Source organism: Gymnoscopelus braueri (genome assembly GCF_963280865.1).
Source record: "Gymnoscopelus braueri genome assembly, chromosome: 11".
Lineage (NCBI taxonomy): Eukaryota > Metazoa > Chordata > Actinopteri > Myctophiformes > Myctophidae > Gymnoscopelus > Gymnoscopelus braueri.
The window spans coordinates 7,524,981-7,552,271 of NC_137613.1; the positions used below are offsets into that span (position 1 = coordinate 7,524,981).

A 27,291-nucleotide genomic window follows, 5' to 3' on the forward strand; every position below is an offset into this window, starting at 1 on the left:
GGGGGGGGGGGTCGCTACTGGAGCTGCTGCTCCTCCTCCCACTTAAATCACTGTTTATGTTGTTCTACTCCTGTCCTGGATGGATGCGATGAAGCGGCTCATGTCTCATGTTACATTTCACTAGTAGTAGACTAGTGGCCATGGTTCACACGATGACGCTCGTCTGTCACAAGCGTCATGGCGGAACTTCAACCTGGTTTTGGCACTTTCTCCATTTACAACACGTACATCTACATAGATGTTCAGATTTCAAATATAAAGTGCTTAACCCACGGCCACGGATGTTACAAGTTCAAACGGGTGGGTCTAAGTACCCGTATCTTCCATATTGTTTAATAAAAAAGATTTTAATTCGATTGGCGGCCATTTTTTCACAGAGTTACAACGTATCAGAGTGCAGTACACCTCCCAACCGATAGGGTCGCGTATTTGAAGGCATATGGAGAAAATGACCACCAATCGGAATAAAATGCTTTTTATTGAACAATACGCAAGATACGGGTACTTAGACCCACCCGTTTGAACTTGTAACATCCGTGGCCGTGGGTTAAGCACTTTATATTTGAAATCGAAACGTTTATGTAGATGTACGGGTTATAAATGGAGAAAGTGCCAAAACCAGGTGGAAGTTTCGCCATGACTGTCATGATTTGACAGTCATGTTTCAGGGCTACCTCAGCTCAGTCTCATGTTACATTTCACTAGTAGTACATTTTTTCCTCTCCTGAATGATGGTATTATATTTGTTTTGTCCCATCTGAATAAATACAACCACTTCTTTACAGACTAGGGATGTTCCCCGACCACTAATTAGACCCCTGGTGACTGACTGGTGACTGAGATCAAAACGTCATAATACCATCCAACCCCCTCCCATTGCCACGTAGAGACATTCCTCCCTGGGAAATAAGAGGGGACCCCCCCCCCCCCTTCCTACAAAGTTTGTATAGTAAACTCTACTAAACTAAACTAAGATCTAAGATGAGATCCTAAAGTGCGATGCCTTGCCTTCTGACCTTTAAAACAGTGAGAGGAAGGAATGCGCTCTGGGGCAAAAAAAAAAAGAAAAAGTTTGTACTAAGAGTTTTTTTTAGAGGCGGGGTCCAGAGGGATCTTCAGGACAGTGGAGGAGAGACCCTATACATACACAGTAAAAAAAAAAAACCTAGTGATCCTTGTTTAACCCCGAGAGGGTACCAAATGGAACCAAACGGACCATTTACACACTGAGGCTGCACGCAGGATTTCACAGTGTACGTTTACCACGTTTACACATCCGAGACGCTGCCAGTGCGCATGAGCAATACGTGGTGCCGCAAAAAGTGAATCTCCCATTCAATCCGGACGGAGAGAGAGAGAAGAGGAAGATCCATCGAGACTAGATCCCCGAGGAACCAACCGATCAACCGGACCGACCCGGGCCAGACAGAGACAGAAGGGAGTGCATTGGTTATTATACAGTCGGGGCTTTTGGGACGTTGACGCTAGTTTTTTCGGGGTATAAACATGGTTCCGTTGTGCACGGCGCACGGCATGATGTTGTGTGTTCTGTCGGTTCTGGTGGCGTTCTGGCGCTGCGACGGCGGAGACGCGCCCCCGGTCACCGTCCCGTTAGACGACATCCTCATCGAGAAGACCTTCGTGCCGGAGCAGTGCGTGCGCGCCGTGAAAGTCGGGGACTACGTCAGGTACCACTATAACGGCGTGTTCCCCGACGGCAAGAAGTTCGATTCCAGGTGAGCTCTAAACTTTAATACGAGCGAAAACTTTGTGTTTTTCCCTCTGCAGACTTGGCCCTGAAACATCAATATCATGACAGTCATGGCGGAACTTCAAGCTGGTGTTTGCACTTTCTCCATTTACAACCCGTACATCTACATACACGTTCACATTTCAAATATAAAGTGCTGACCCCACGGCCACGGATGTTACGATTTGAAACGGGTGGGTCTAAGTACCCGTATTTGCCGTATTGTTCAATAAAATGCATTTTAATCCGATCGGTGGCCATTTTCTCCGAATTTTCTCCATCTGCTTTCAACTACGTGACCCTATTGGTTGGAAGGTGTACTGCACTCTTGATACATTATAACTCTATGAGAAAACGGACGCCATTCGGATTAAAATGGTTTTTATTGAACAATACGGAAGATACGGGTACTTAGACCCGCCCGCTTCAAATTGTAACATCCGTGGCCGTGGGGTCAGCACTTTATATTTGAAATATGAACGTTTATGTAGATGTACGGGTTGTAAGTGGAGAAAGTGCCAAAACCAGGTTGAAGTTCCGCCATGACGCTCGTCGTGACTGACCATGGCTACTGCAGTGTGTGTGTGTGTGTGTGTGTGTGTGTGTGTGTGTGTGTGTGTGTGTGTGTGTGTGTGTGTGTGTGTGTGTGTGTGTGTGTGTGTGTGTGTGTGTGTGTGTGTGTGTGTGTGTGTGTGTGTGTGTGTGTGTGTGCCCCCGATAGGGAGGGGGGGGGGGGGTGTAGTGTAATGGGTCGGCCCTGTGAGCCACGCAAGCAGCAGCAGCCACAAGAAGACCAGAGCTGTCTGGTTCTGAGGACACACTACAGGACTATGGTCCTGGAGACACAATAGGTTCCTTCTAGTTCTGAAGACTTATCAGACAGGGCTCTGGTTCTGGAGACAGCTAGGGCTCTCTGGTTCTGGAGACACAGTTCTGGTTCTCGTCAAAAGAAGGGATGTCTGATTGTCTAACAACTTGCATAATATTAAAATGATGGCATCTAACGCTCCGCTCCTGAGATTATGATGGTCGAAGCACTAAAGATAAAACAAGTGTCCTGGTCCAACTGCAAATATACATGAAATGCATTCCAGGTGTGCAGTGCAGTGCAGTGCACACATTTTGTTTGATCACTAGTTAGAGACCAGTTGCCACCAGGCTACCTCTTGGAATAAACACTCCCTGTAGGTTTAGTGTTAATTTAACTCTGAGAAGGTAAAAAAGAATAGTCCCAGGTAATTTTTGGGGTTAAATTCATGCTGAGCATTTTGCTGTGTAATATTAATGACATTGTATGGACAGGGGAATTAATGGAACACTTTAAATGTACTCACTCACAAACGTGTGTGTGTGTGTGTGTGTGTGTGTGTGTGTGTGTGTGTGTATGTGTTTTCCAGCTACGATCGTGGCAGCACCTACAATGTGTATGTGGGTAAGAAGCAGCTGATCGAGGGGATGGACAAAGCCCTGGTGGGGATGTGTGTCAACGAGAGGAGACTGGTCAAGATCCCCCCACATCTGGCCTATGGAAAAGAGGGCTATGGTAAGTGTGTGTGTGTGTGTTTTCTTGTGTCTGGGATGGTCTGTTTGCCACATAAAGACATCTTTATTGGGGTTTTTTTTTAATACAAGAATGAAACTTTTTTTTAGATCTAGGGGTGGTGTAGCCTGGTTCCAGACAAATCTGCCATTGCAAAAAAAAGAATAATGCCCGTACGCAGTAATAGTAGTCTGGCCATGCCAGGCTAAGGGTGGTGCTGGCTCAGTGGAAATCAGAAGGTTCGGAAGTGTCATTGAGCAAGGCACTTAACCCATTAAGACCTGAGGCCATTCTTAAAAAAAATCTAAATCCTAACAGTTTTTTTTTTTTTAATGTAAAAAATATTTTTTCAATATTTTTCAAAAATAGCAGATATACAAGCTCGTAGCGCGGCACTCGGTGCCGCGCTATGAGCTTGTATATCTGCTATTTTTGAATAGCCAAAGAAATCTAAAGTGACACAGATGCGTTCCAGGTATACACTGCACGCTCACCTGAGCAGCACACTGCTGGGTCAAATGCAGAAAAATGATTCGGTAAATCAATGTTATTTATTCATAAATTATAATTTGCAGAACGTTGTTCTCTGTTACTTACTGGAACGGAGGGCCTATGAAACGTAAACAGAACCAGCTCTGGCTTAACGCACACAACTCTCAGTGAAACAATGGTGTGTGTGTTTGTGCATGGAGGAAAGAGAGGATGCTGGAGCTTCATATTGGACTACAATACAATATGTACAGCCTGAGAGGAAGTGGGCCTCTCCCAGCCATCCATACTGAATGATGTCACTGTGACGTCATAGACCAGGAAGTGGTTTCTGATGTGCTGAAGATATATATATATTTTTTGGGGGGATCTTTAAGGAAAGATCCTTGTTTTTAAACAAGATAGCCAATCCCATGCGTCGCCACGGGTACGAAAAATGGGACACTTAAAAGTGGCCGCTTCTCCATTTGAATTCAGAGAGAAGAGACTCACGCCCTGTGGGCGTGGTCAAAGAGCACTGGGGGTGCAGGTGCTCTCTGATCGTTAGGAGATTCAGAGAGGTTGGAGCGGGGTCATCCCTACTTTCTCAGGTTCTATGTTCCCCACTAATCTCAGGGTTAGGGCATCTTGCGTTCCCATCGTCTTTGCTCAGTTTAAGGGATGCTATACTGTATTGTTTTTCCAACGATGGCTGGGGAACAGGAGCGCTTGTTTTATGTTAGCTCAACATTAGCAACTAACTCCGCTTAATTCTCCTGACAAGGGAGTCGAGGCAGGTGCGGCGACCGACCGACCGCGAGACCTTGAGGGTTCGTGAGGCACGTGTCATCATGAGGATGTCCGCCCACTGGTCATACCCTACGAAATAATACAGTAACGTCTCTAGCAGTGAAACCGCTGAGTCTCCAGACTCAGGGAAGGGTGGGATTTGTTGCTTATGAATGTAACTTTTTTTATTTGTATGGGACATAAAGTGCTATAATTGTTTAAAAGTTACATAGTGGAGCTTTACGGTTAGGCATTGGATAGTATGGTTAAAGTTTAGGCATGGGTTTGGTGGTTAAGGTCAGAATAAGGATGTGGGTGGGTGGCTGGTTAGTAAATGATATTGCACTTTGTTTGGGTTCACTCACTGCGCAATGCATGCTGGGTATTGTCCTGCTAACTGATCCATTGTAATGCGTGCGTGCGCGTGAATGAGGTAGATAATTGGGGAAGGCTTGTGCAGACAGGTACAAGCTGCTTTTCTGCAATACTACATATATGACTGAGTGACTGAGAGAGAAAAGAAGGAACACAATGTGAAGGAAGAAAAGAAGACAGGAGGGCTTTGCAGGAGGAAGTACAGGAGCAGTGTGTAGGCGTTCAGAGCGCTGCAGACTGAGCTGCCAGCTCACCAGTGTAGCCAGGGTTTAATCACTGCCCTCCTCCTCCTCCTCCTCCTCCTCCTCCTCCTCCTCCTCCCATTCAAGCCCGTGGAGCCACTGTTCAGCTCGGGACACAGACACCCCAGGAGGAGGTGTTACGTCACATTACGCTGTGTTTTGCTTCTTTTTGTTGTTGTTGGCATGGATCTTCTATTGTGATTGTTGCATTGTACCACTGATTGCACGTGAGGAGGTGCTGCACTTGGCATTGTTGGTAGATGTCATGACATTGGCACGGTCTACCTCACCTGAGCGCACTTCTTCACGGAAGAAGAAAAAAAAAACTTGAATTATGCTGGACTACTGTGTGGCATAGGTCAGTGGTTCTCAACCTTTTCAGGCTGTGACCCCCCCCCCCCCCCCCCCAAAATAATCATATTTGAACTGTGGGGACCCCCCCCCCCCTGATAAGCACTTGGAATAGGAGATGAGGCATTCAATTTAGTTTGACTCGGTTCCACAGAAAAAATATTGGGAAAATAGCCGATCTACAAGCGCCTCGCGTTGTGATCTTGTAGATCGGCTATTTCAAAATGTTTATTATATTTTACGTATTATTTTATATATATTTTACTTATATTATTTAAAGGTAGGGTAAGTGATATTTTTTGGTTAAAACAAAAAGTTTTTTTGTTAAAAGTTTTAAAGCACTATATTGTGATAGTAATCATTGCTATAGAGTGTTTGTTCAGTAACAGGAGTCTCCCCGTCTCTCCAGCTCTTTAATAAACAGAAAATACATTTTCCGGTAGGTGTCAAAATCTCAGCCAATCAGGAGAAAGTACCCATTTTTAAGCTTCATTTTTATAGTGTTCCAGTTCCAATTTTGTCTGCTCATTTCTTAGTGTCATCACTTCCAATTTCACTTGTTTAATCTATATCCTGATTGAGTTCTCTATCCTGTTCTCTTACCCTACCTTTAACAATTTGGCCAATGTTTGACCAGTTTTTATAGTATAGTTTGTTGATTACTTTTGATGCAGTAATGGTATTTTTCATTTCATTTAATATTTCTTTTTTGTTTCCTTTTCATTTGTTCGGTATTACATTTTTTTTTGATAGTCACTTTACTGTCATCTGGGGACCACCCCCCAAAAAATCTTGTGGGGACCGCCCCTAGGGGTCCAGAGTCCGACCCACAGGTTGAGAACCACTGGCATAGATGATAAACCTCCCTCTCTCTCTCTCTCTCTCAGGTGACCTCATCCCTGCCGACTCCATCCTGCATTTTGACGTGCTGCTGCTGGACGTGTGGAACCCGGAGGACGGCGTCCAGTCCAACACCTACTACACCCCCCCGGTGTGCGTCCGGAAGGTGGAGGTGTCCGACTACGTGCGCTACCACTACAACGGCACGCTGCTGGACGGGACTCTGTTTGACTCCAGGTGAGAGATGCGGCGTGTGTTGTTGCTGCAGATAACTCGCTGTGAACCCTGAAAACCCTATTATGGCCTTTTATTATTATTATTATTGTCTCCGCCGAAGGTGGAGAATATGTTTTCGCTTTGTGTGAGCAAACATTGTTAGCCAAGCTAACATTGGGCAAGCTTCACGTGACACGTGTCAATTTGTTGACACCAATGTCTCTGATTGGCTAGAGGGACGCGTGACGAAATAAAATTCTATAAATAGGTGTGTCACTTCAAAAAGCTGTTACTTTTTGAAGTGAGGTAAAACAGGATCAATCAGACTTGATTGGAACAGTACCTTCAGTAAGTCCAAGTCACCCGTCTGTGCGTGTGTGTTTCCCTCTGAGAACACCTAACATTGGTCAAGCAAAGGCGCAGAAGGCCAAAGCTAAGAAAGCATACTCATCTACAATTGTAACGTAGAAGAGGACTAGAGTTGAAATGATCCCACAACAAAGCCGAACTCTTAATACGTGTCAATATGTTGACATCAATGTCTCTGATTGGCTAGAGGGACGCATGACGAAATACAATCCTATAATAAAAAGGTGTGTCTGCTGGCGGAGACTTGTGCTCCGAGGAGCACATTTTCTAGTTATTATTATTATTATTATTATTATAGACTCCACCTCACCCCCTAGCACTCACCTCTTCCTCTTCACCCCCTAGCACTCACCTCTTCAGACTCCACCTCACCCCCTAGCACTCACCTCTTCCTCTTCACCCCCTAGCACTCACCTCTTCCTCTTCACCCCCTAGCACTCACCTCTTCAGACTCCACCTCACCCCCTAGCACTCACCTCTTCAGACTCCACCTCACCCCCTAGCACTCACCTCTTCAGACTCCACCTCACCCCCTAGCACTCACCTCTTCCTCTTCACCCCCTAGCACTCGCCTCTTCTCATAGGGTTCATTGACGCTATTGATTGACGTGGCTACAGTTCCTACTATGCAGACATATTATGTTGGTCACCATGGTAACAAAGGGTGACCAAAGGTTAAAGGAGTAGTTCACCCAAAAATGCATTCCTAAGCCAATAATTTGATGACGGGAGACTCAACGGAGACTCTTGAGTCTCCTACCGGATACATTAGCATCTTTCCGCCCGTCATCAAATTATTGGCTTAAAACAAAAAAATATCCATGAATTCAAGGCTTCATGGGGTGTGTAATTGATAGAAAATACGTAATTTTTTGGGTGAACTACTCCTTTTTAACGACTTGTGGTCACGGCCCACAAGTTGGGAATGGCCGTTCTAGAAAGACAAGTGTGCTCCTCCTCTTCTAGTCACACCCGCCTGCGTACCTACGACACCTACGTGGGCATCGGGTGGCTGATCGCCGGCATGGACAAGGGCCTCCTGGGAATGTGTGTGGGCGAGCGCCGCATCGTCACCATGCCTCCGTCCATGGGCTACGGCGAGAACGGAGATGGTGAGTTCGTTGCCACTTCATGTTAAAGGGATTGTTCACCCAAAAAAAGACATTTTTCCCCCCCCAATTTCCAATACTTTTACTTCTACTCCACTACATCTCAGAGGCAAATATTGTACTTTTACTCCACTAAAATTATTTGACAACTTTAGTTACTAGTTACTTTTCAGATATAAATTATGATATTATGAAACATACATTAACCACTTTAGCCCTATTTTATACCTAGGCTATTTGAAAATAGCCGATCTACAAGCTCACAACGCGTCGCATCGCGACGCGTTGTGAGCTTTCTTTTGGTAGTACTTTAAGTACCTTTTGAAGCCAATACTTTTGTACTTTTACTCAAGTACATTTTGAATTCCGGACTTTTACAGTACTTGTAACAGAGTATTTCTATATTGCAGTACTGGTACTTTTACTTAAGTAAAGGATTTGAGTACTTTTTCCAGCACTGTTCTCTGACGTGTCTCCTTGTCATTCCTCTCATCCTTCGTGTGTCTGTCCCCATGCAGGGAGTGACATCCCGGGCCAGGCCTCTCTGGTGTTTGACGTGGTGCTGCTGGACCTCCACAACCCCAGAGACGGCATCACGGTCACCAACCAGCATGTCCCAGAGCCCTGTACCAGGAAGACCGTTGAAGGAGACTTTGTGCGTTACCACTATAACGGCTCGCTGCTCGACGGGACCTTCTTCGACTCCAGGTGTGTGTGTGTGTGTCTGTTAGTGTCTTAAAGGTATCATGACATTCACTTTTACACCACATTCAAAGTCTTTGTCCTGGTCCTTCAAAAGTGTACAAAAAGTTTTAAGTGAAAATTCCATTCCAGTGATCCATGGCAGGTGTTTTTCTCTCACATTTCTAAAGCCTTTTCAACTGCAATGAAAAAAGAAATCTTTGCCTGCGGGTGTCGCTGGTGAGGGATTTTGCCTGTCAATCATCGCCTCTGCTCCGCCCCCCCCAAAGGAAAGGATAGGGGAAGGGAGGGGCGAGGAGGAGAGTGGGCGGGATTAATCGACTGTGACCTCACTGTCGAAGGGCCAAGCTCAGATTACTTTTCAGCCTAATTATTCAGAAAACCCCAGACCACAGAAAATCCACTGAATGTTCTAAGTTCAGGTTTTTTGGGTGTAATTGAGGTCATAAAACCCCAAATAAAACATTGAAAATAAAAAATGTGAAAATGAATGTCATGATACCTTTAAAGGGATAAAGGGATAGTTTTCCCCCCAAATGACTTTTTTTCTATCGATTAGTCACCCCATGGAGACCTGAAATCATGGATATTTTTGAGTTTTTGTCGCATTCCTAAGGCAATAATTTGATGACCCGCGGTCCCATAGGACCATTAGGAGTCCCATAGGACCATTGGACTAGTCCCATAGGACCGTTGGACCAGCGCTTCTGGTTTCCCACTGCAGAGCTGGTGCAGCGCCCTCTTGTGACTGTAGAGGCCAATACGGGAGTGGCAGTCCTTCTGACACTGCTCACATACAGTATGAAGGAGGTAGCAGGTCTTTCAGACAGGTTTGTAGTGCTTCTGTGGGCCCTCTTCTCATCCCACTGAAGCAGCAGGTGTTCTTCAAACCTCTGCAGCCCCTTCTGGGTTTCAAGCCTCCAGATGTCTCTGTTTTTTTGCTGAGGCTTCCCATGTGGTTGTGTCTATGTTTGTGGCTTTTAGGTCTCGTTTGCATAGGTCTTTGTATCGCAAAGGTCTGCATAGGTCTTTGTATCGCAAAAATATATCCATGAATTCAAGTCTCCATGGGGTGACTAATCGAGGTGAACTATCCCTTTAATGTATGCGTTTGTCAGACTTCTAAATCTACTGGGGCCAGTTGCACCACCAGTCTAACTGTAAGCTTCTTGAGTTCTCTAGGTTCTCTATATTACATTACATTACATTACAGTCATTTAGCAGACGCTTTTATCCAAAGCGACTTACAATAAGTGCATTCAACATAGGTAGGGAACGAAACTACTAATCAGCAGAAGTCCTAAGTGCATTTTCTGCTAAAACAAGCAACCAAGAGTATACCTAGCGCTAACCTAAGGTAAAAGTGCAATATATCAGCTACCTACTTTCATAAACGGATGAGACAAATAGCAAAATCAAATGAGCACGAGCTAAAACAAATAAGTGTATCGACTAAACAAGATCCAATAAAACAATACAATAATAAAACAAGAGTTCGTACAACAAGTAGGCAAGGCGAAGAGGAAGGGTAGTGTTTCCTGAAGAGGTGGGTTTTCAGCCTGTCGGCGAAAGATGGGCAGTGACTCTGCTGTCCTGACATCAGTGGGGAGTTCATTCCACCACTGTGGGGCCAGAACAGAAAAAAGTCGTGACCGTGTAGATCGGCCATATGCACTCTGAATTAATACAAGGCCTGTCATCAAAGGATGACACACGTTTAATCCCCAGTTCACGTATGATTATTTTGGGGGGTCACAGACTCACGGCCTGAAAAGGTTGAGAACCACTGCCATAAACAACTGAAAAAAAGCTTTGACACAACTGAACTCCCATTTTGCCGTTGAAAAGACATATGGTCGTGCTCAGCGATGAAGCATTAGGGTCATAATAACTCTTTGTGTTTCCACATAAAAATGGTTTTGGATCGTTGAACTTAACTGGTTCACTGTATGATGAAAGGCAATGTGTGCCTGCCCTGCTGTTACTCGTTTTGTCCACAGGGTGGCAGCATCTCCTCTCATAAACCAACAAGCGAGTAAAAGGAGATCTGCACCTTTTTCTTCATTGTGTGATCTGTGATGCAATCCATTTATTTATAGACATCCTGCATGTGACCGTTCTCTTTGCTGCAGCTGCAGTAACAGAAATGAAACTTTCAAAATGCTGAGTCAAGCCTTCACGACTCCACTGTGTGTGAGCCCAGTTCATCCCCAATGTTGAACCATGGAATGCCATACAATTTGTTATGGCATGTTATGGTGTCAGAGCCAGTGTTGGGCAGTTCTAACTCATCACTAAGTAACTCACCACTAAGTAAGTAAGTAACTGATCACTTCATAACATTTACAGTTTAGGCTTAGGGTTAGCAGACACTCTTAATCCAGAGATTCAGTAAGCAAGGTAAACACAAGGAGACAGTGTAGTGCCTCTGTAATCTAGGACAGTGGTTTCCAACCCTTTTCATATCAACGTCAGAATATTTTGTTATCGTTGGATAAGGTTTTGTCCACAATTCCATCCATGCTGTATTGATGTTGGTTCCATAGGAGAGATAACAGGAAAACGTTGATCAAAATAACAATTCTTTCATTAAGTAATAAATGCAGATGTTTAACAATAATCTTACTCTTGAGAGTGTAAAATGAAACCAAATGAACCCGTAAGGGTCCATTTGGTTTCATTTTACACTCTCCGACTATAGGATGCTAGGTCAACATCCTATAGTCTCCGACTATAGGATGCTCCGACTATAGGATGCTAGGTCAACAAATGAAGCTGTCATCTGTCTAAATAACACGCTGTCTAAAATTCACAGCCGTGTGGTTTGTAAGAAATATGCGTGCATCTTTGTTGTTGTTGTTGTTGGCCGGGCTTCAAGGTCAGCCAGCTGCCAGATAAGGCTTTTTAGAATGTGGTTTCACATGATGTCCACTTTTTATCTCTTACCTCTGCCTCCCACGGCCAGTCAGTCCCTACGGACTGCCAGAGAGCTGATATCATGGTATCATGCTCATTTCACCATCTCTCACAATGTTACATCACAGCTTCCTACTGGGCCAGTGAAAGTAATGTTGTTGTTACTGCTATTATTATTATTATTATTATTATTATTAATAACAGTTGTTGATGGTACTAGTAGTAGTAATAATTTAAGCCAGGGATTCTCAAATCCCGAGGCTCGGCCCGGCCCGAACAATTACCGTACTTTTAGGCCCAAAAACCCGAAAGGTGTCATTATGTGCTTAATGTCCTTTAACACATTCCATGCCAGAGTTTAATCTCATAATGTACTCACCAGTGCCAGCGTTTTATTGTTGTTTTTCTTTTTTTTTTTCATGTCGCCACAGACCTCGCTAAATAAGTTAAAAGTGCGTGTTCATTTGGTTCTAAACACACAGCGGATCTGTGAGAAACGGCCAGCGAAAACAGTTTCCAAATCCGAGCCGCCATCTTGAAGATACAGCGGATCAACGCTAAACAGTGATCAGCGAGGAGAAAAACAACAACCGAGAAAATTGAGTTTTAAGCAGGATCCCAGACAGGAAGCGGATACGATCGAAAAAAACGGAACCCGAATAATTCGGTTTCCGGTCCTCAAACCGGAAACGGAAATGGATCAAAAAAATTCGGAAAGTGCACCTGGGGAAATTTCAATGGGAATCGGCGGTTCGCGTAGATCTACACGATTGGCACGCTGCGGCTTTAAATAGGTTCGCGTAGATCTACGCGATTGGCATTCAATGTGTTAAGTCATCCAACAAGCTTTGAACTGAGCAGACGCATCCACTGCCATTACCGTCTGCCTTTCCGTTAGGCCGCTAGGGGCAGTTGAATTTCCTTTTTTTGGGGGTAATAGATTTATTTTGTATTTCTTTCTTGGCCCGGCCCGACTAATTAGCATAGATGTTGGGCCCGGCTCGGCCCGAAAACGTCGGGTCGGGTAGGGTCGGGTTCGGGCAGAATTTGAGAACTCTACAACGTATAACTGATATATCTGCTAACCATGTTGTTTGTTTCACAGCTACTCTCGTAATCGCACCTACGACACCTACGTGGGGAAGGGCTACGTGATCGCCGGCATGGACGAGGGTCTGATCGGGGTCTGCATGGGAGAGAGACGCACCGTCATCATCCCACCTCACCTCGGATATGGAGAGGAGGGCACAGGTGGGTGTGTGTGTGTGTGTGTGTGTGTGTGTGTGTGTGTGTGTGTGTGTGTGTGTGTGTGTGTGTGTGTGGCTACCTTGCAGACATATCTTGGTCATTAGTTCTCGTGTTTTCTGTTACTCAGGCTTGTTTTTCTTGTCCACAATGTTAAGAAGGTAATTTAGATAGCATGTTATTTAAACACACACCCAATCCTAACAGCTGAACTATCCCTTTAAAGGACAACTTTGTTTTTTTACAACCAAGGTTTATGTTTTAGATTGTAATTAAATTAGTTATAGCAATTTTTGCGATTTCTTTTTTTTACAGTGGGCGGGGGCATTCTGTCCGGTGGCTAAATATGTATTTTTTTTTTACACAATAACCCGGCGTTTTCTTTATTATTATTTACAGTAGCTCTTCTAGCCCCCAATAACTCACATCTGGCCATTAAAGACCACAGGACCTTTTTTATTGTGTAAAAAGGCATATTTAGCCACCGGACAGAATGCCCCCGCCCACTGTAAAAAATATCGCGAAAATTGCTAAAACTATAGAGGCAGTAAATGAAAATAAAAATAACACTCATCTTTTATTTACTTTAATTACAAGCTCAAATATAAACCTTGGTTGTAAAAAAACAAAGTTGTCCTTTAACCCATTCAGACCTGAGACCGATTCTACAAATCTGAAGAAAAAAAAAATGTTTCTATATCAGTGGTTCTCAAACGTTTTCATGTCAAGGACCCCCCGAAATGATATATATTTGGCCGCGGACCCCCATGTCAAAATATTTTGTAAGAGGGACCCCCCCCCCGAAGCAAAGATTGGATTAAAAAATTTTCTCTTTAAAAATATATATCTATTCAAATATTTGCACAAATGTTAGAGATTTTTCAAAAATAGCAGAGCTTTGTATATCTGCTATTTTTGAATAGCCAAAGTATAAAATATGGATAAAGTGGTTGCACTGATGCTTCCCCGGTTTGAATGGGTTGAAGTTATGGATTTTTGTCATTACTGTTTTTTTGGGCGGTGGAACCGCCCCTATAAGTGAGGTTTGGATATTTGTACAACAAATCCTGCGCTGTGATTGGCCAAAAATGTACCCCGCCTAACCCTGCACCGTGATTGGCCAATCACAGTCTATTCAGGACTGTGATTGGCCAGTGTCACATGACACATGTGCATAGGCCTATATAAGAAACCATAACTTTAAAAAAACCATAAATTTGTTTTTTTTAAGTTATGGTTTCTTCCATCATAAAGAGTGTTTCAATAAATGTATTTATTTTTTGTACATGATTGGTTGACTCCATTCAGTATTGTGATTAGCTAGCAAGACACCGCCCACTTCACACAGGGTGTGATTTTTTTTCTTCCTTCAGGCACTAAGATCCCGGGTTCGGCCGTGTTGGTGTTTGACGTTCACATCATCGACTTCCACAACCCGTCGGACAGCGCGGTGACCGTCACCACCCACAAACCTGAGCCGTGTGACAAACTCACCAAGAAAGGCGACTTCGTCAAATATCACTACAACGCATCGCTGATGGACGGCTCGCCCATCGACTCCACGTGAGTGAAGCCCTATGCTCGAGGCCCAGTGTGTGGCCCTATGCAGGCCCAGTGTGTGGCCCTATGTGGGCCCAGTGTGTGGCCCTATTTGGGCCCAGTGTGTGGCCCTATTTGGGCCCAGTGTGTGGCCCTATGCGGGCCCAGTGTGTGGCCCTATGCGGGCCCAGTGTGTGGCCCTATGCAGGCCCAGTGTGTGGCCCTATGCTGGCCCAGTGTGTGGCCCTATGCTGGCCCAGTGTGTGGCCCTATGCAGGCCCAGTGTGTGGCCCTATTTGGGCCCAGTGGGTGGCCCTATTCAGGCCCAGTGGGTGGCCCTATTCAGGCCCAGTGGGTGGCCCTATGCGGGCCCAATGTGTGGCCCTATGCGGGCCCAGTGTGTGGCACTATGCGGGCCCAGTGTGTGCCGAAACTGGGAACCAATCAGTAAAGTCCCTGGGAGTCCATAGGGTGTGTAATTGATAGAAAATAAGTCCTTTTTTGGGTGAACTATCCCTTTAACTCATTTTCTCAGGAGGGGTTTTCTGTTTGTTTGTGGAATGTGTGGGAGAGATTACTTTCACCTCAGGTGAAACCACGGTAATATTGGCACGGTTCCCATGCTAGTCCCACTGACCTGTGCTCCTCTAAAAGTAGCACAGATGGTCTCTCATTAACCACCAGTGTTGCCAGATTTTTGTGAGAGAAATAAGCAACCAGGTCTATGAAAACAAGCCCAAAAGAAGCGACTAACAGGCCACACGAGCACTTTAAACCTACAGTACATTGGCTATTTGAAAATAGCAGATCCACAAGCTCAGAACGTGTTGCATCTATTTTGAGCTTGTAGATTGTTATTTCCCCAAAAACCTTTATGTGAAGATTTTTTAAAACATTTTAACACAAATCTGGTACGGGGCTCCCTGGCACAAAATATTTTCAGATGGGGGTTAGGGAGGGACAAATACATATTAATTAAGGGGTCCATGATGACATGAAAATGTTTGAGAACCTCTGGTTTAAACTACATTATGATGCAAGCCCAAATAAACAACTACACTTAAAAAAAAACACAACCCGCAACTACCAATATTTATAAGCAACTTTACAGAAAAACAAGCCCAAAGTCGCTTATAATATAAGCAGACGTGGCAACACTGCACCACCAGCTTATAAAACGCATTGATATGTATTAAATATTAGCAAGGTTCCCATGCTATGCAATGACCTGTGATCATAAACGTAGCACATCTCGTCTCTCATTCACCACTATCCTATAAAACCCATTGAAACATTCATGTCACGTTAAACATTAGCAAAATTACCCTGTGATGTTTGAGTCGCGGCCGGCAGCCAGGTGTGGCGTTCTATGACTGTTCATTTCCAGGTCAAATGAGGTGTCACTCAGTCTTACTAGTGCACAGCAATACTTTCACTTCCACATGACCTGTGGTTTGTTTGTTTTAACCCTACAGCAGTGGTGTAAAATAACTGAGTACATGTACTCAAGTACTGTACTTAAGTCAACTTTTGTGGTATTTTTTACTTTACTGGAGTATTTCCAATTTTCAATACTTTTACTTCTACTCCATTACATCTCAGAGGCAAATATTGTACTGTTACTCCATTACAATTACTGGACAACTTTAGTTACTAGTTACTTTAAAGATTTTTTTTATATTATTGCAAAAAATGCATTAACCACTTCGGCTCTATATAGACTTCAGCTATTTGAAAATAGCCGATCTACAAGCTCACAACACGTCATGATGCGCTTGTAGATCGGCTATTTTCAAATGATTTGATTTGATTAGATTTTTCAAATGATTTGATTTGAAAACATGAAATGGAAGATTTCTGTATAATGAGTGCTTTTGCTTTTGGTACTTTAGGTACATTTTAAATGCCAATACTTTTGTACTTTTACCTAAGTACATTTTTAATTCCGGACTTTTACTTGCTGTTACAGAGTATCTCTACATTGCAGTATTGATACTTTTGCTTTAGTAAAAAATGTGAGTACGTTTTCCGCCACTACCCTACATGTAGTCTGTTCATGTAAAGTCAACTTCAGGCCAGGGTGCTCGTTAACTCATTGACTGTCAGAGTTAAAACCTCGTTCATAGCAGCCCTTGCCAGCGATTTTCGTGTTTTTTTGTTTCGTTATTTTCTTATTTAATTCACATATAGAAAGTCTAGCTGGACAGTTGAATCGTTTTGATCGTTCCACCACTAGAGAGCAGCACATACCAGCTTGATCGCCTCTCGATCACACTCGCCCCCCCCCCCACACCCACTCACACAGTCAAACACATGAACCGGAAGTGAAATGTCTCAGATTCTGTGATCGGCGAAAATTACGATGTGATACACAACGGGGATGACTGTTCGTCACCCAGACCATAGATTATAGGAGGGGAGGTCTCCGATCGTTTTTCATAGCGTGTGAAAAGCCGTTTGTTTCCCTATTATGGTCGAAAATGACTGGGGGGAAAAATGTAAAACCGGAAACGGAACCCAAGTCATGGAACCGGATGCAGTGGTGGTTGAAGTAAGTGGAACCTGAAACTTAGCCTGATTCATAACAGAATAGCGTGATCAGAGCATAAAGATCAATAAAGACCATAGATCGCATTAATGCGATCCTGGCGGCCAGGCGCGCTATTTATTAGATCGCATTAATGCGATAATGGCGGCCAATGAGTTAAGCAAGGCATAAAAAACAGTGAGCACGTCATTCCTGAGAAATAAACCCCTTCAGATTAAGTAGACCTGGACCTCGTCGAATCACCCTGTTGCTTACTTAAAGAAGTCTATAATTTTTACGCAAAATATAACAACATAAAGAAAAACATCACATGGATGCACCTGGGACGTATCATCAGTGTTGTAGCCTGGGGGTCGACGGGGGTTTCGGGTCTCGCAAAAACATACACCCTCGTCCAGGTGACCCAGCCGGGGTTGATCAAGCCCCGACTTACGTCCCAGTAGCTACCCACGGTCAGTCCTCTTAGGGCAAGACAGGGCCCCTCAGTCCGCTCCTCCGGAACTACTCTGCCGGGACCGGGGGAGAAGAGAGGCTCTGGCACGTGGAGGGACTAGGCTCTGTGGGTGGCCTCCTGGCCGGGCTCCTCCTTCGTCTTACCAGGTCCAGGACCTGAGCGTTGCACCAGACTCCCCCGGTTCCAAACATTTCCTTCTGGCGTGATGGTTCCTTGGGCCGTGGTGGTACTGCAGGCTCCACTTAACCCATTGTGACCTGAAGCCGATTCTACGCAGTCTCCTAAATCTCAACAGTTTTCTGAAAAACGTATGTTTCTATATCAGTGGTGCTCAATCTTTTTCATGTCAAGGACCCCCAAAATTATATGTATTTGGCCGCGGACCCCCATCAAAATATTTTGTTCCAGGGACCCCCAGAAGCAAAGATTTGAGTTAAAAATGTTCGCTTTAAAAATATATTATGTTCAAAGATTTGCACACATTTTCATGATTTTTCAAAAATAGCAGATATGCAAGCTCGTAGCGCGGCACTCGGTGCCGCGCTATGAGCTTGTATATCTGCTATTTTTGAATAGCCTAAAGTGTAAAATATGCTTTTTAGCTCAAATCTAAAAATGACACAGTTCCAGGTATTAATGGGTTAAGGCTTGCTTGAATGGCCCTCCTAAAGGCCTCACCGTGGATTTGTTGGGCTTCTTCCTCACGGAAGACACAGGCACGAAATGATTTTATTCATTTAAAAAGGATTGAATTGATTACGATAAAGAATATAGTCCATTGGATTATGCCAGGTCTGTTTATGTCAGTTACGTGTACCCAGCCGTACCCAGCATTACATTTTTTGTAAAAATGTCAAATACTGTCAATACTACACGATGGTGTACATCAACATCACTAAAACTGATTATTCAGTTACTGAAATGTACCGACAATTCAACTTAATTTCTATCGGTCAACTAATCCATTCACTGTATTGATGATTGATTTTTTATTATTATTTCATCAATCGTTAACACCCCTCTTTCTCTCTGTCCTTGATGTAAAGGCACAACTATGGGAAGACGTACAACATAGTCCTGGGAGCCAATCAGGTGGTCCCAGGGATGGAGGACGGGCTGAAGGACATGTGTGTGGGAGAGAAGAGACACCTGATCATTCCTCCTCACCTGGGCTATGGGGAGAGAGGAGTCAGTAAGTCTCACACACACACACACACACACACACACACACACACACACACACACACACACACACACACACACACACACACACACACACCTCACCTGGGCTATGGGGCGAGAGGAGTCAGTAAGTCTCACACAAACACGCACGCACGCACAAAAAAAAACACACACACACAAAATCACACACACATTACATTACATTACATTACAGTCATTTAGCAGACGCTTTTATCCAAAGCGACTTACAATAAGTACATTCAACATAGGAAGGGAAATAAAACTACTAATCACCAGAAGTCTTAAAGGGGTAGTTCACCCCCAAAATAACTTTTTTTCTATGGATTACTCACCCCATGGAGCCTTGAATTCATGGATATTTTTTTGTTTTTGTCGCATTCCTTCCTTTATTATTTGATTATAATAAATTTAGCCCCATTGATTCCGGTAGGAGACACAAATGCATTTGTGTCTCCTACCGGAATCAATGGGGACAAATTTATTATAATCAAATTATTGGCTTAGGAATGTGACAAAAACAAAAAAATATCTATGAATTCAAGGCTCCAGGTGGTGAGGAATACATAGAAAAAAAGTTATTTTGGGGGTGAACTACCCCTTTAAGTGCATTTTCTGCTAAAACAAGCAACTAAGAGTATACCTAGCGCTAAGGTAAAAGTGCAATATATCAGCTACCTACTTTCATAAACAGATGAGACAAATAGCAAAATCAAATGAGCAAGAGCTAAAACAAATAAGTGTATCGACTAAACAAGATCCAATAAAACAATACAATAATAAAACAAGAGTTCGTACAACAAGTAGGCAAGGCGAAGAGGAAGGGTAGTGTTTCCTGAAGAGGTGGGTTTTCAGCCTGCGGCGAAAGATGGGCAGTGACTCTGCTGTCCTGACATCAGTGGGGAGTTCATTCCACCACTGTGGGGCCAGAACAGAAAAAAGTTGTGGCCGTGTAGATCGGCCACTCACTCACTCACTCACTCACACACAGCCACACAAGGACACACACACAGTCACACAGTCACATCACTCACTCACTCACTCACTCACTCACTCACTCACTCACTCACTCACTCACTCACTCACACACAGCCACACAAGGACACACACACAGTCACACAGTCACATCACTCACTCACTCACTCACTCACTCACTCACTCACTCACTCACTCAGACACAGTCACACACACTCACACAGACAGACAGACAGACAGTCACTCACTCACTCACTCACTCACTCACTCACTCACTCACTCACTCACTCACTCAGACACTCACTCAGACACTCACTCACTCAGACACTCACTCAGACAGACACTCAGACACTCAGACAGACACTCAGACAGACACTCAGACAGACACTCAGACAGACAGACAGACAGACACTCACTCACTCACTCAGACACTCACTCAGACACTCAGACACTCACTCAGACACTCAGACACTCACTCAGACACTCAGACAGACACTCAGACACTCACTCAGACAGACAGACACTCACTCACTCACTCACTCACTCACTCACTCACTCACTCACTCACTCACTCACTCACTCACTCAGACACTCACTCAGACACTCACTCAGACACTCACTCAGACAGACACTCAGACAGACACTCAGACAGACACTCAGACACTCACTCAGACACTCACTCAGACACTCACTCAGACACTCACTCACTCAGACTCACTCACTCACTCAGACACTCAGACTCACTCAGACACTCACTCACTCAGACACTCACTCAGACACTCACTCACTCAGACACTCACTCACTCACTCACTCACTCACTCACTCACTCACTCAGACTCACTCACTCAGACACTCAGACTCACTCACTCAGACACTCAGACACACAGTCTCACACACACACACACACACACACACACACACACACACACACACTACACATCTATTGAGCGCCTCCTGTTTTTTTTTTATATGCATGTAATATCATCTTAATGTTTATTCTTTTAATCTATGATAATAGTTTTACAGATAGTGTACTATCTGCAATTTGTTCAACTCCCGCAGTACATGTTGTCAGAGTACTGAGTGCAAGTTGCTTTGGGGGACAATCTATGATGTCAGAGATTCCTGGGATTTATTGATGGATAATAAAGTTTAAATTTGATTATGACTTGATAATGGAAAAAAGTACAGTTTGTTATATCAAGTTTTCACACTAAACAGCAGTTCTGGGGCCGATCTCAAGTCTGTTTGTTTGAGCGGTAGGTCGACAAAATGCCGTGCTGGGAGTGTGAACAGTTAAGATCTCCAACCTTCGGATATGGAGGAGCTTTCCTATCTGTCGCTGGTGCTTGTGGGTCACACCTGATATGAAACGGTATTTTGTGTGTGTGTGTGTGTGTGTGTGTATGTCACAGCTGATGAGGTTCCAGGCAGTGCGGTGCTGGTGTTTGACATTGAGCTGGTGGAGATGGAGGAGGGTCTCCCTGATGGGTACATGTTCATCTGGAACGATGACGTCTCCCCGGACCTCTTCACTGAGATGGACAAAGACCTCAACCTGCAGGTGGAGCCCTCTGAGGTAGGCGGCGTCATAATTAGAATGTGTGTTTCATGGGTGTGCATCCCAGAAACGGATGCTTTTAGACCCCTCAGCCGTCTATATGCTGTTGTCTGCCTTTCCTATCTCATTTTTCCTATCTTATCTTTTGTGGAAAAAATCTATCTACAAACTAAATAATTTTGTGGCTAAGAGTTGACCTAGTTGACCACACAATTCAACTAAGACCGGTAGAGAATAACTCTCATACCCAGAGTCAGAGACACCGGTACACTCTCAAGGCGATGCATTATTTTCTTTTTTTCCGGAATAACGCCGAAACGCGTTAGAAATAAAGAAAATGGTAACTGATTGACTGAGTGTCTGCAAACCTTTATTTTGGAGTGCCATCTCATTGAGTTAACCTTATCAGCTGAGCACCCACGCCCAAGGCAGGCAGAGGACGCGCACATAGCTCCAGTTTGAAACTTTGTTTGAGCTGAACATGATCGAAGGAAATGCCTCCTGGCCATCGATAACCTCCCCATTAAGACCTGGAACGCATCTGTGTCACTTTAGATTTCTTTGGCTATCGGTGCCGCGCTATTTTTGAAAGATCTTGAAAAAAATAATTTTGATTTTTTTTTTTCAAAAAATGGTTAGGATTTAGAAAACATTTTTAAGAATCGCTTCAGGTCTTAGGGGTTAAGGGTTAACAAGCCTTAACCTTAGCCTCTTAACTCATTCACTGCCACAATTATTGCTGGCCGCGTTTGCCCACTGCCAGAGATTTTTCATTGAAAAAGAAAAGTACTCAGGAGCCGAGTTTTAAGTTAACAAGGAAGTGGATGGGAGTCTAGATCTTCGAAAAATCATATCTCCTTGGTCTTTAGGTCAAATTGGAAAAGAAAACTAAAAATAAAATGAAATAAAATTACGTTTTTTACGTCAGTGGCAGGATTGGTAAACGGGAAAAATTACGTTTTTTACGTCAGTGGCAGTGAATGAGTTAACAAGGAAAGGAAAGACACCATGTACATTAGAATAACATTGGTGAAAACACTAGTTACCAGTGGCACGAATTAGGGGTGTACACTAATTTCACGAAACGATACGATACGATATTGGGCTCACAACTTCGATACGATTTCGATACGATACGATACGCACTTTTTTATTATTAAAATATATATAAAGCAAATAATATATATAAAAAAGCAAATGCAAACAAATAATTCTGTTTTTGCATTATTCAGACATGCAAACTTGTAGCTTTTCAGCTACAATAGCCGTTTTGAATCCAAATAGGGCAATAGTGTGACACCTGACCCGAAGAAAAACAACATGTTGTCACCCTTTTCACCTCGGGGCTGTTTGCATGCCTGATTATTATTATTGTAAAAAAAAAAAAAACCAAAACCAAAACGATACATATCGTCACGAAAACGTATCGCGATATATCGCGGGACGATATATCGGCACACCCCTAGCACGAATACATTAGCTAAGACAAAATGCTGGCATACAGGGAGGCTAAGGCTGGTATGGAAATCCCCCAAGCACAGTGGCGGACAGCGTAGGTCCAATATAAACTAAATATGGATCCCAGATCTTATAGAAATTGTTCAACTTGGAATGCAACATGCATGTAATGTATTCACAAGGGATACAATCCATTATAATATTATGCCGCCATCTTTTGGATGGAGCAACGTCCTTGATCCAGAACAAAAGAATATTCTTTCTAGCAGCGAACGTTAGCAAGTTGAATAACTTAAATGTTTGACATCACTGTCTGTATATTGTTGACATTTCCAGCTGTAGGTGTTTTGCATCTCTCTTTGCCCTCTTTGTTCAGGTCCTGTTGGAACCAATCGGCAGAGGGTTGTGGTCAGACCCTATAGTCATCTATCAGCCACTAGATACACTATGGCTGACGTTGTCTTCGTCAAATTTACATCTTGTGCTCATCAAAATTTACATCTTGTGCTCATCAAAATTTACATCTTGTGTTTTCCACCTGATGCTCTGTCATGCATGCACACATGTACTTTCATTCACACCGTTGTTACTAAGGCATGTGACATTTATGGGCAAATTCTAAGACGAAATTCCTTTTCTACTTCACTCTCCTATCTCGCCTCTCCCATTTCACCTCTCCTATCTCACTTTTACGATCTCATTTTGATGTCGATTCTGACCTCTCCTGTCTCGTCTCTCCCATCCCATTTGTTCCTATCTTGCCATTCTATATCTCACCTCCTATCTTTTTCCTCTCTCGTTTCTCTTTCTCGCCTCTTCTATCTTGCCTTTTCCTGTCTCGCCTCTCCTATTTCATCTTTCCTCTCTTAAAAAAAAGAAATAAATAACTCCCGCATACTGTCTTCAAATGCAAATACTTATGTATTACTTGATTATTAGATTACTTTTTTTATGCATTTGATATTTGGTATTTATTATGTGTATTATGATGCATTATCTTGTGGCCTTGCTTACTGTAAATCGCTCTGGATTAACCCATTGAGACCTGGAACGCATCTGTGTCACTTTAAATTTCTTTGGCTATTAAAAAATAGCAGATATACAAGCTCATAGCCGCGCTATGAGCTTGTATATCTGCTATTTATTTTAAATCTTGAAACATTTTTTTTTATTTTTTTTTTAACTGTTAGGATTTAGAAAACATTTTAAAGAATCGCTTCAGGTCTTAATGGGTTAAGAGCGTCTGCTAAATGCCTGAACTGTAAACTGTAAACTGTTTGGTCTTCTCCTACGCACCCGTCACCTTTTTGTAGGTGTGCAAGAGACTTGCTTTTGCTCTCTTAACCTTCCCGTTCCGGTCTCTTGTCTAGTCTACTGTTATTGTCCCTAAAATGTTCTACTTCCTCCTTCCTTCCTTAGTTCACCGACTACATCCTGCGGCAGGTGAACGAGGGGAAAGGGCGCCTGGCGCCCGGCTTCGACCCGTACCGCATCATCGACAACATGTTCTCCAACCAGGACCGCAACCAGGACGGGAAGATCACGGAGGACGAGTTCAAGCTGAAGGCGGACGAGGCGGTCGATCACGACGAGCTATGACGGCCTTAAAGGTCTGTTCTCAGGTCGACGGTGGAGGGCGGGGGGGTGGGGGGGGGGGTGGGGGACAGGATGATAACGATAGATATGTACACGTGTTACACACTGTACGGTAAGGTTAAATGCTAACGGTCAATTTATGCTTTGAGCTTCAAGTGTCTCTGAACCTTATGAGTTTTGAGCAGTCATACTGTCTGCGACAAAACTTACACAAGGAAGTAGTACGTAGTAGTAGGATGTAGTCTTTGTGCATAGATATAGAAACCTAGATACCTCACTGGCCTCTGCAGTTCATTGGAGCGACCTGTATCCGCGGCCGCCATATTCGGGAAGGCACGCTGCCACTCAAAGTGACTACTGGCCAATCACAGCGCGTCTTTTCCCGGGACTTGTCAGAATCTAGTTGTATAAAAAATATCCCGTTATATTTTTATACAACTAGATTCTACCAAGTTCCTGGAAAAGACGTGCTGTGATTGGCCAGTAGTTTGATAGGCAGTTTGCCTTCCTAAAAATGGCGCCCGCAGATACAGATGCCCCAGAGTTGGAGGAGGCGTCTACCTTTACCTTTATGTCTATGGTCTTGTGTATCTTCCCAACCAATCAGAGGAGGCAACATTTTATGTTTCCAGGGGTACGTTGCGCCATCGGCGGAGGTGTTCCGCGGCAAAAAAAGGATTTGTGGTTTTTGACGTCACTTTCGTCGTGCGACATGTTGGTCCACACTTGTCGCTCAGAGCATAAATTGGTCTTAATTGTAAAGCTAATGTTTTACCACTGAAATGATCCAGGGTAGAATATGGTTTCAATAGGGTCTCTTGTCCGTAATGCAGTTCGAGAAGAGCACACAGTGAAATCCTGAGTATTAATTCAACCCGGGTCTGTCTCCCGGGGGTTGCGCAGTAGGTCTCAGCCGGATGAATGGGTCTGCAACGGCCCGGGTTGGGACTTATTCCTTGGTCATGTAAAATTGTTACCTTCATGAGACGGTTAAATTACGCCTCAGGATTTAGCTGTGTATCAAAATGTGTCGAGGGGAATCGAGGGAGAAAGATATATGGAAAGAGGGCAGTGTTCGTTGTTACAGTTCTTGGGGGGGAAATGCCTAATTTAAGGACAATGCGGTTGAGGGCGGTTCCGTTTTTTTATGTCCTCTAAAATCAAATTATTTCTGAATTTTGTTTCGTTTTGTTGTGAATTTTCTATATTGAATGTGATTTACGGTATTTGGTTAAAAAAGAAAAAAGAGAGAAAAAAATTGAGCCGAGAGCACTCGGCACACAGAAGCCATACACGATCTGAACGAACAAGACAAAATAGAATATAGACAATATAGGCGAGGAACTAAAGACGATGTGGTCACATCCAGGTAGATTCTGTCAGAGAATACAGGCCACAGACGGCTGCACTGGAGACAACAATTTTTTATACATTGTTTTTTTAATTTTTTTTCCTAAAGAGCCACCATCAACCCTCTCCAATCTCAGAACAAACCAGTGCCTTACGCCTGAAAATAGCGCCACAATGTATTGTGAGCTTGTAGATGGCCTATTGTCATTGTACAACACACAGCGTATAAATCAGGCTTCACTCATTGATGATGCACTCCGTAGATTATGTAGTCTGTCTGTCTACACACCTTTTATTGTTCTTAAAGGTAGGGTAAGTGATATTTTTTGGTTAAAACAAAAGGTTTTTTGTTTAAAGGTTAAAGCACTATATTCTGATAGTAATCATTGCTATAATGTGTTTGTTCAGTAACAGGGGTCTCCCTGTTTCTCTCTTTATTAAACAGAAAATTCATTTTCAGGTAGGTGACAACATTTCAGCCAATCAGGAGAGAGTACCCATTTATCAGCTTAATTTTTGTAATGTTCCAGTTACAATTGTGTCTGCTCATGTCTTTGTGTCATCACTTCCAATTTCACTTGTTCAATCTGATTGGATAAAATTGGTATCCTGACCAGAAAATGCATTTTCTGTTTAATAAAGAGCTTAAGAGACAGGGAGACTCCTGTTACTGAACAAACACTCTATAGCAATGAGTACTATCAGAATATAGAGCAATTTAACACTTATCTTAACCAAAGAAAATCACTTACCCTACCGTTTAACAATAGTCTCGTGCTTCCACTTCACTGGGTTCACGTTAGTCTTCCAGATGAGCTTCCAACTTGCTCACTCAGGAAGTTTCTTTCTTTTCAAGGTCTTTTTAGAAGTTTCTGATATCACCTCTTGGGTCTGAATTTGGGCTTGATGCCTCACTTATTTATTTGAGCAACGAGTACAAACAGGACAGCTCGATCGGCGGACATGAACTCCAGATCATGTCATCTGTATTGTATTTAGTATACACACACACGTCAGGGTAAGATTTCATTACATTTGTCTGTGGATTGCAGGAGAAGCATAATTGCGCTCAGATGTCACCTGTATGGCCACAGACATTACCAAGACCACAGCTCATGACATGTGACACTGAAATGTCCCTGAATCCTGAAATGTTACTGTTGTTATTGGGTCTTGTATTAATCTTGATTTGTTGGTTCTCAAGTGTATTATTGACCTTTTGTCTTGTCAAAACTTAGCGTATGACCCTTTGTGCATCCATGTTTCTTTTGCATTTGTGTGAGTGTGTGTGCGTGTGCGTGAGTGCGAGTGTGTTTGTGTGCCAGAGGGAACTGAGATGCTATTTTTTGTTTTGGTTTGAATTTTGTTATGCACAGGAATAGTGATGCTGATGTTAGTGCAAAGATTTAATTTGAATAAAGGTCCACTCCTATACACACCCTCTGTTGTCACCGCATCTGTTTCTCTTTCTAGCGATCATCTAGTTCAAATACTTTCAATTCACAAAATACGTAGAGACAATTCGAGTTACAATTTACAAGACAATGTAAGAAGATCACAAGTGAGGAAATATTGAGTTCTTAGATGTAAATGATAAATGGTATATTCTAGCACGATATAAAATATAATTATTGTTTTATATTATATATGTCTGGTGTAAGTACTGTATTGTGTGCAGTCAAAGGACATTCTAGGAT

The 27,291-nt window shown here is 43.4% G+C and overlaps 2 protein-coding genes and 1 long non-coding RNA gene across 3 annotated transcripts in view; 2 read left to right on the forward strand and 1 right to left on the reverse strand.

Moving 5' to 3' along the window:
* LOC308094700 (uncharacterized protein) overlaps positions 1 to 27,291 on the reverse strand; it is a 353,814-nt gene that overhangs the window by 81,537 nt on the left and 244,986 nt on the right. The gene's annotated exons all lie outside the window — the stretch shown is intronic.
* fkbp9 (FKBP prolyl isomerase 9) lies at positions 1,135 to 24,278 on the forward strand. The gene is made up of 10 exons (XM_080441499.1): positions 1,135 to 1,736; positions 3,148 to 3,293; positions 6,403 to 6,592; positions 7,907 to 8,052; positions 8,568 to 8,757; positions 12,773 to 12,918; positions 14,286 to 14,475; positions 18,500 to 18,645; positions 21,045 to 21,208; positions 24,068 to 24,278. Exons 1-10 carry the CDS (start codon positions 1,507 to 1,509, stop codon positions 24,245 to 24,247), a joined length of 1,728 nt encoding a protein of 575 aa, XP_080297625.1. The 5' UTR covers positions 1,135 to 1,506; the 3' UTR covers positions 24,248 to 24,278.
* Positions 24,286 to 27,033, forward strand: LOC308094718. The gene is made up of 2 exons (XR_013933979.1): positions 24,286 to 25,951; positions 26,251 to 27,033. It is a non-coding gene; the product is annotated as an uncharacterized lncRNA (long non-coding RNA).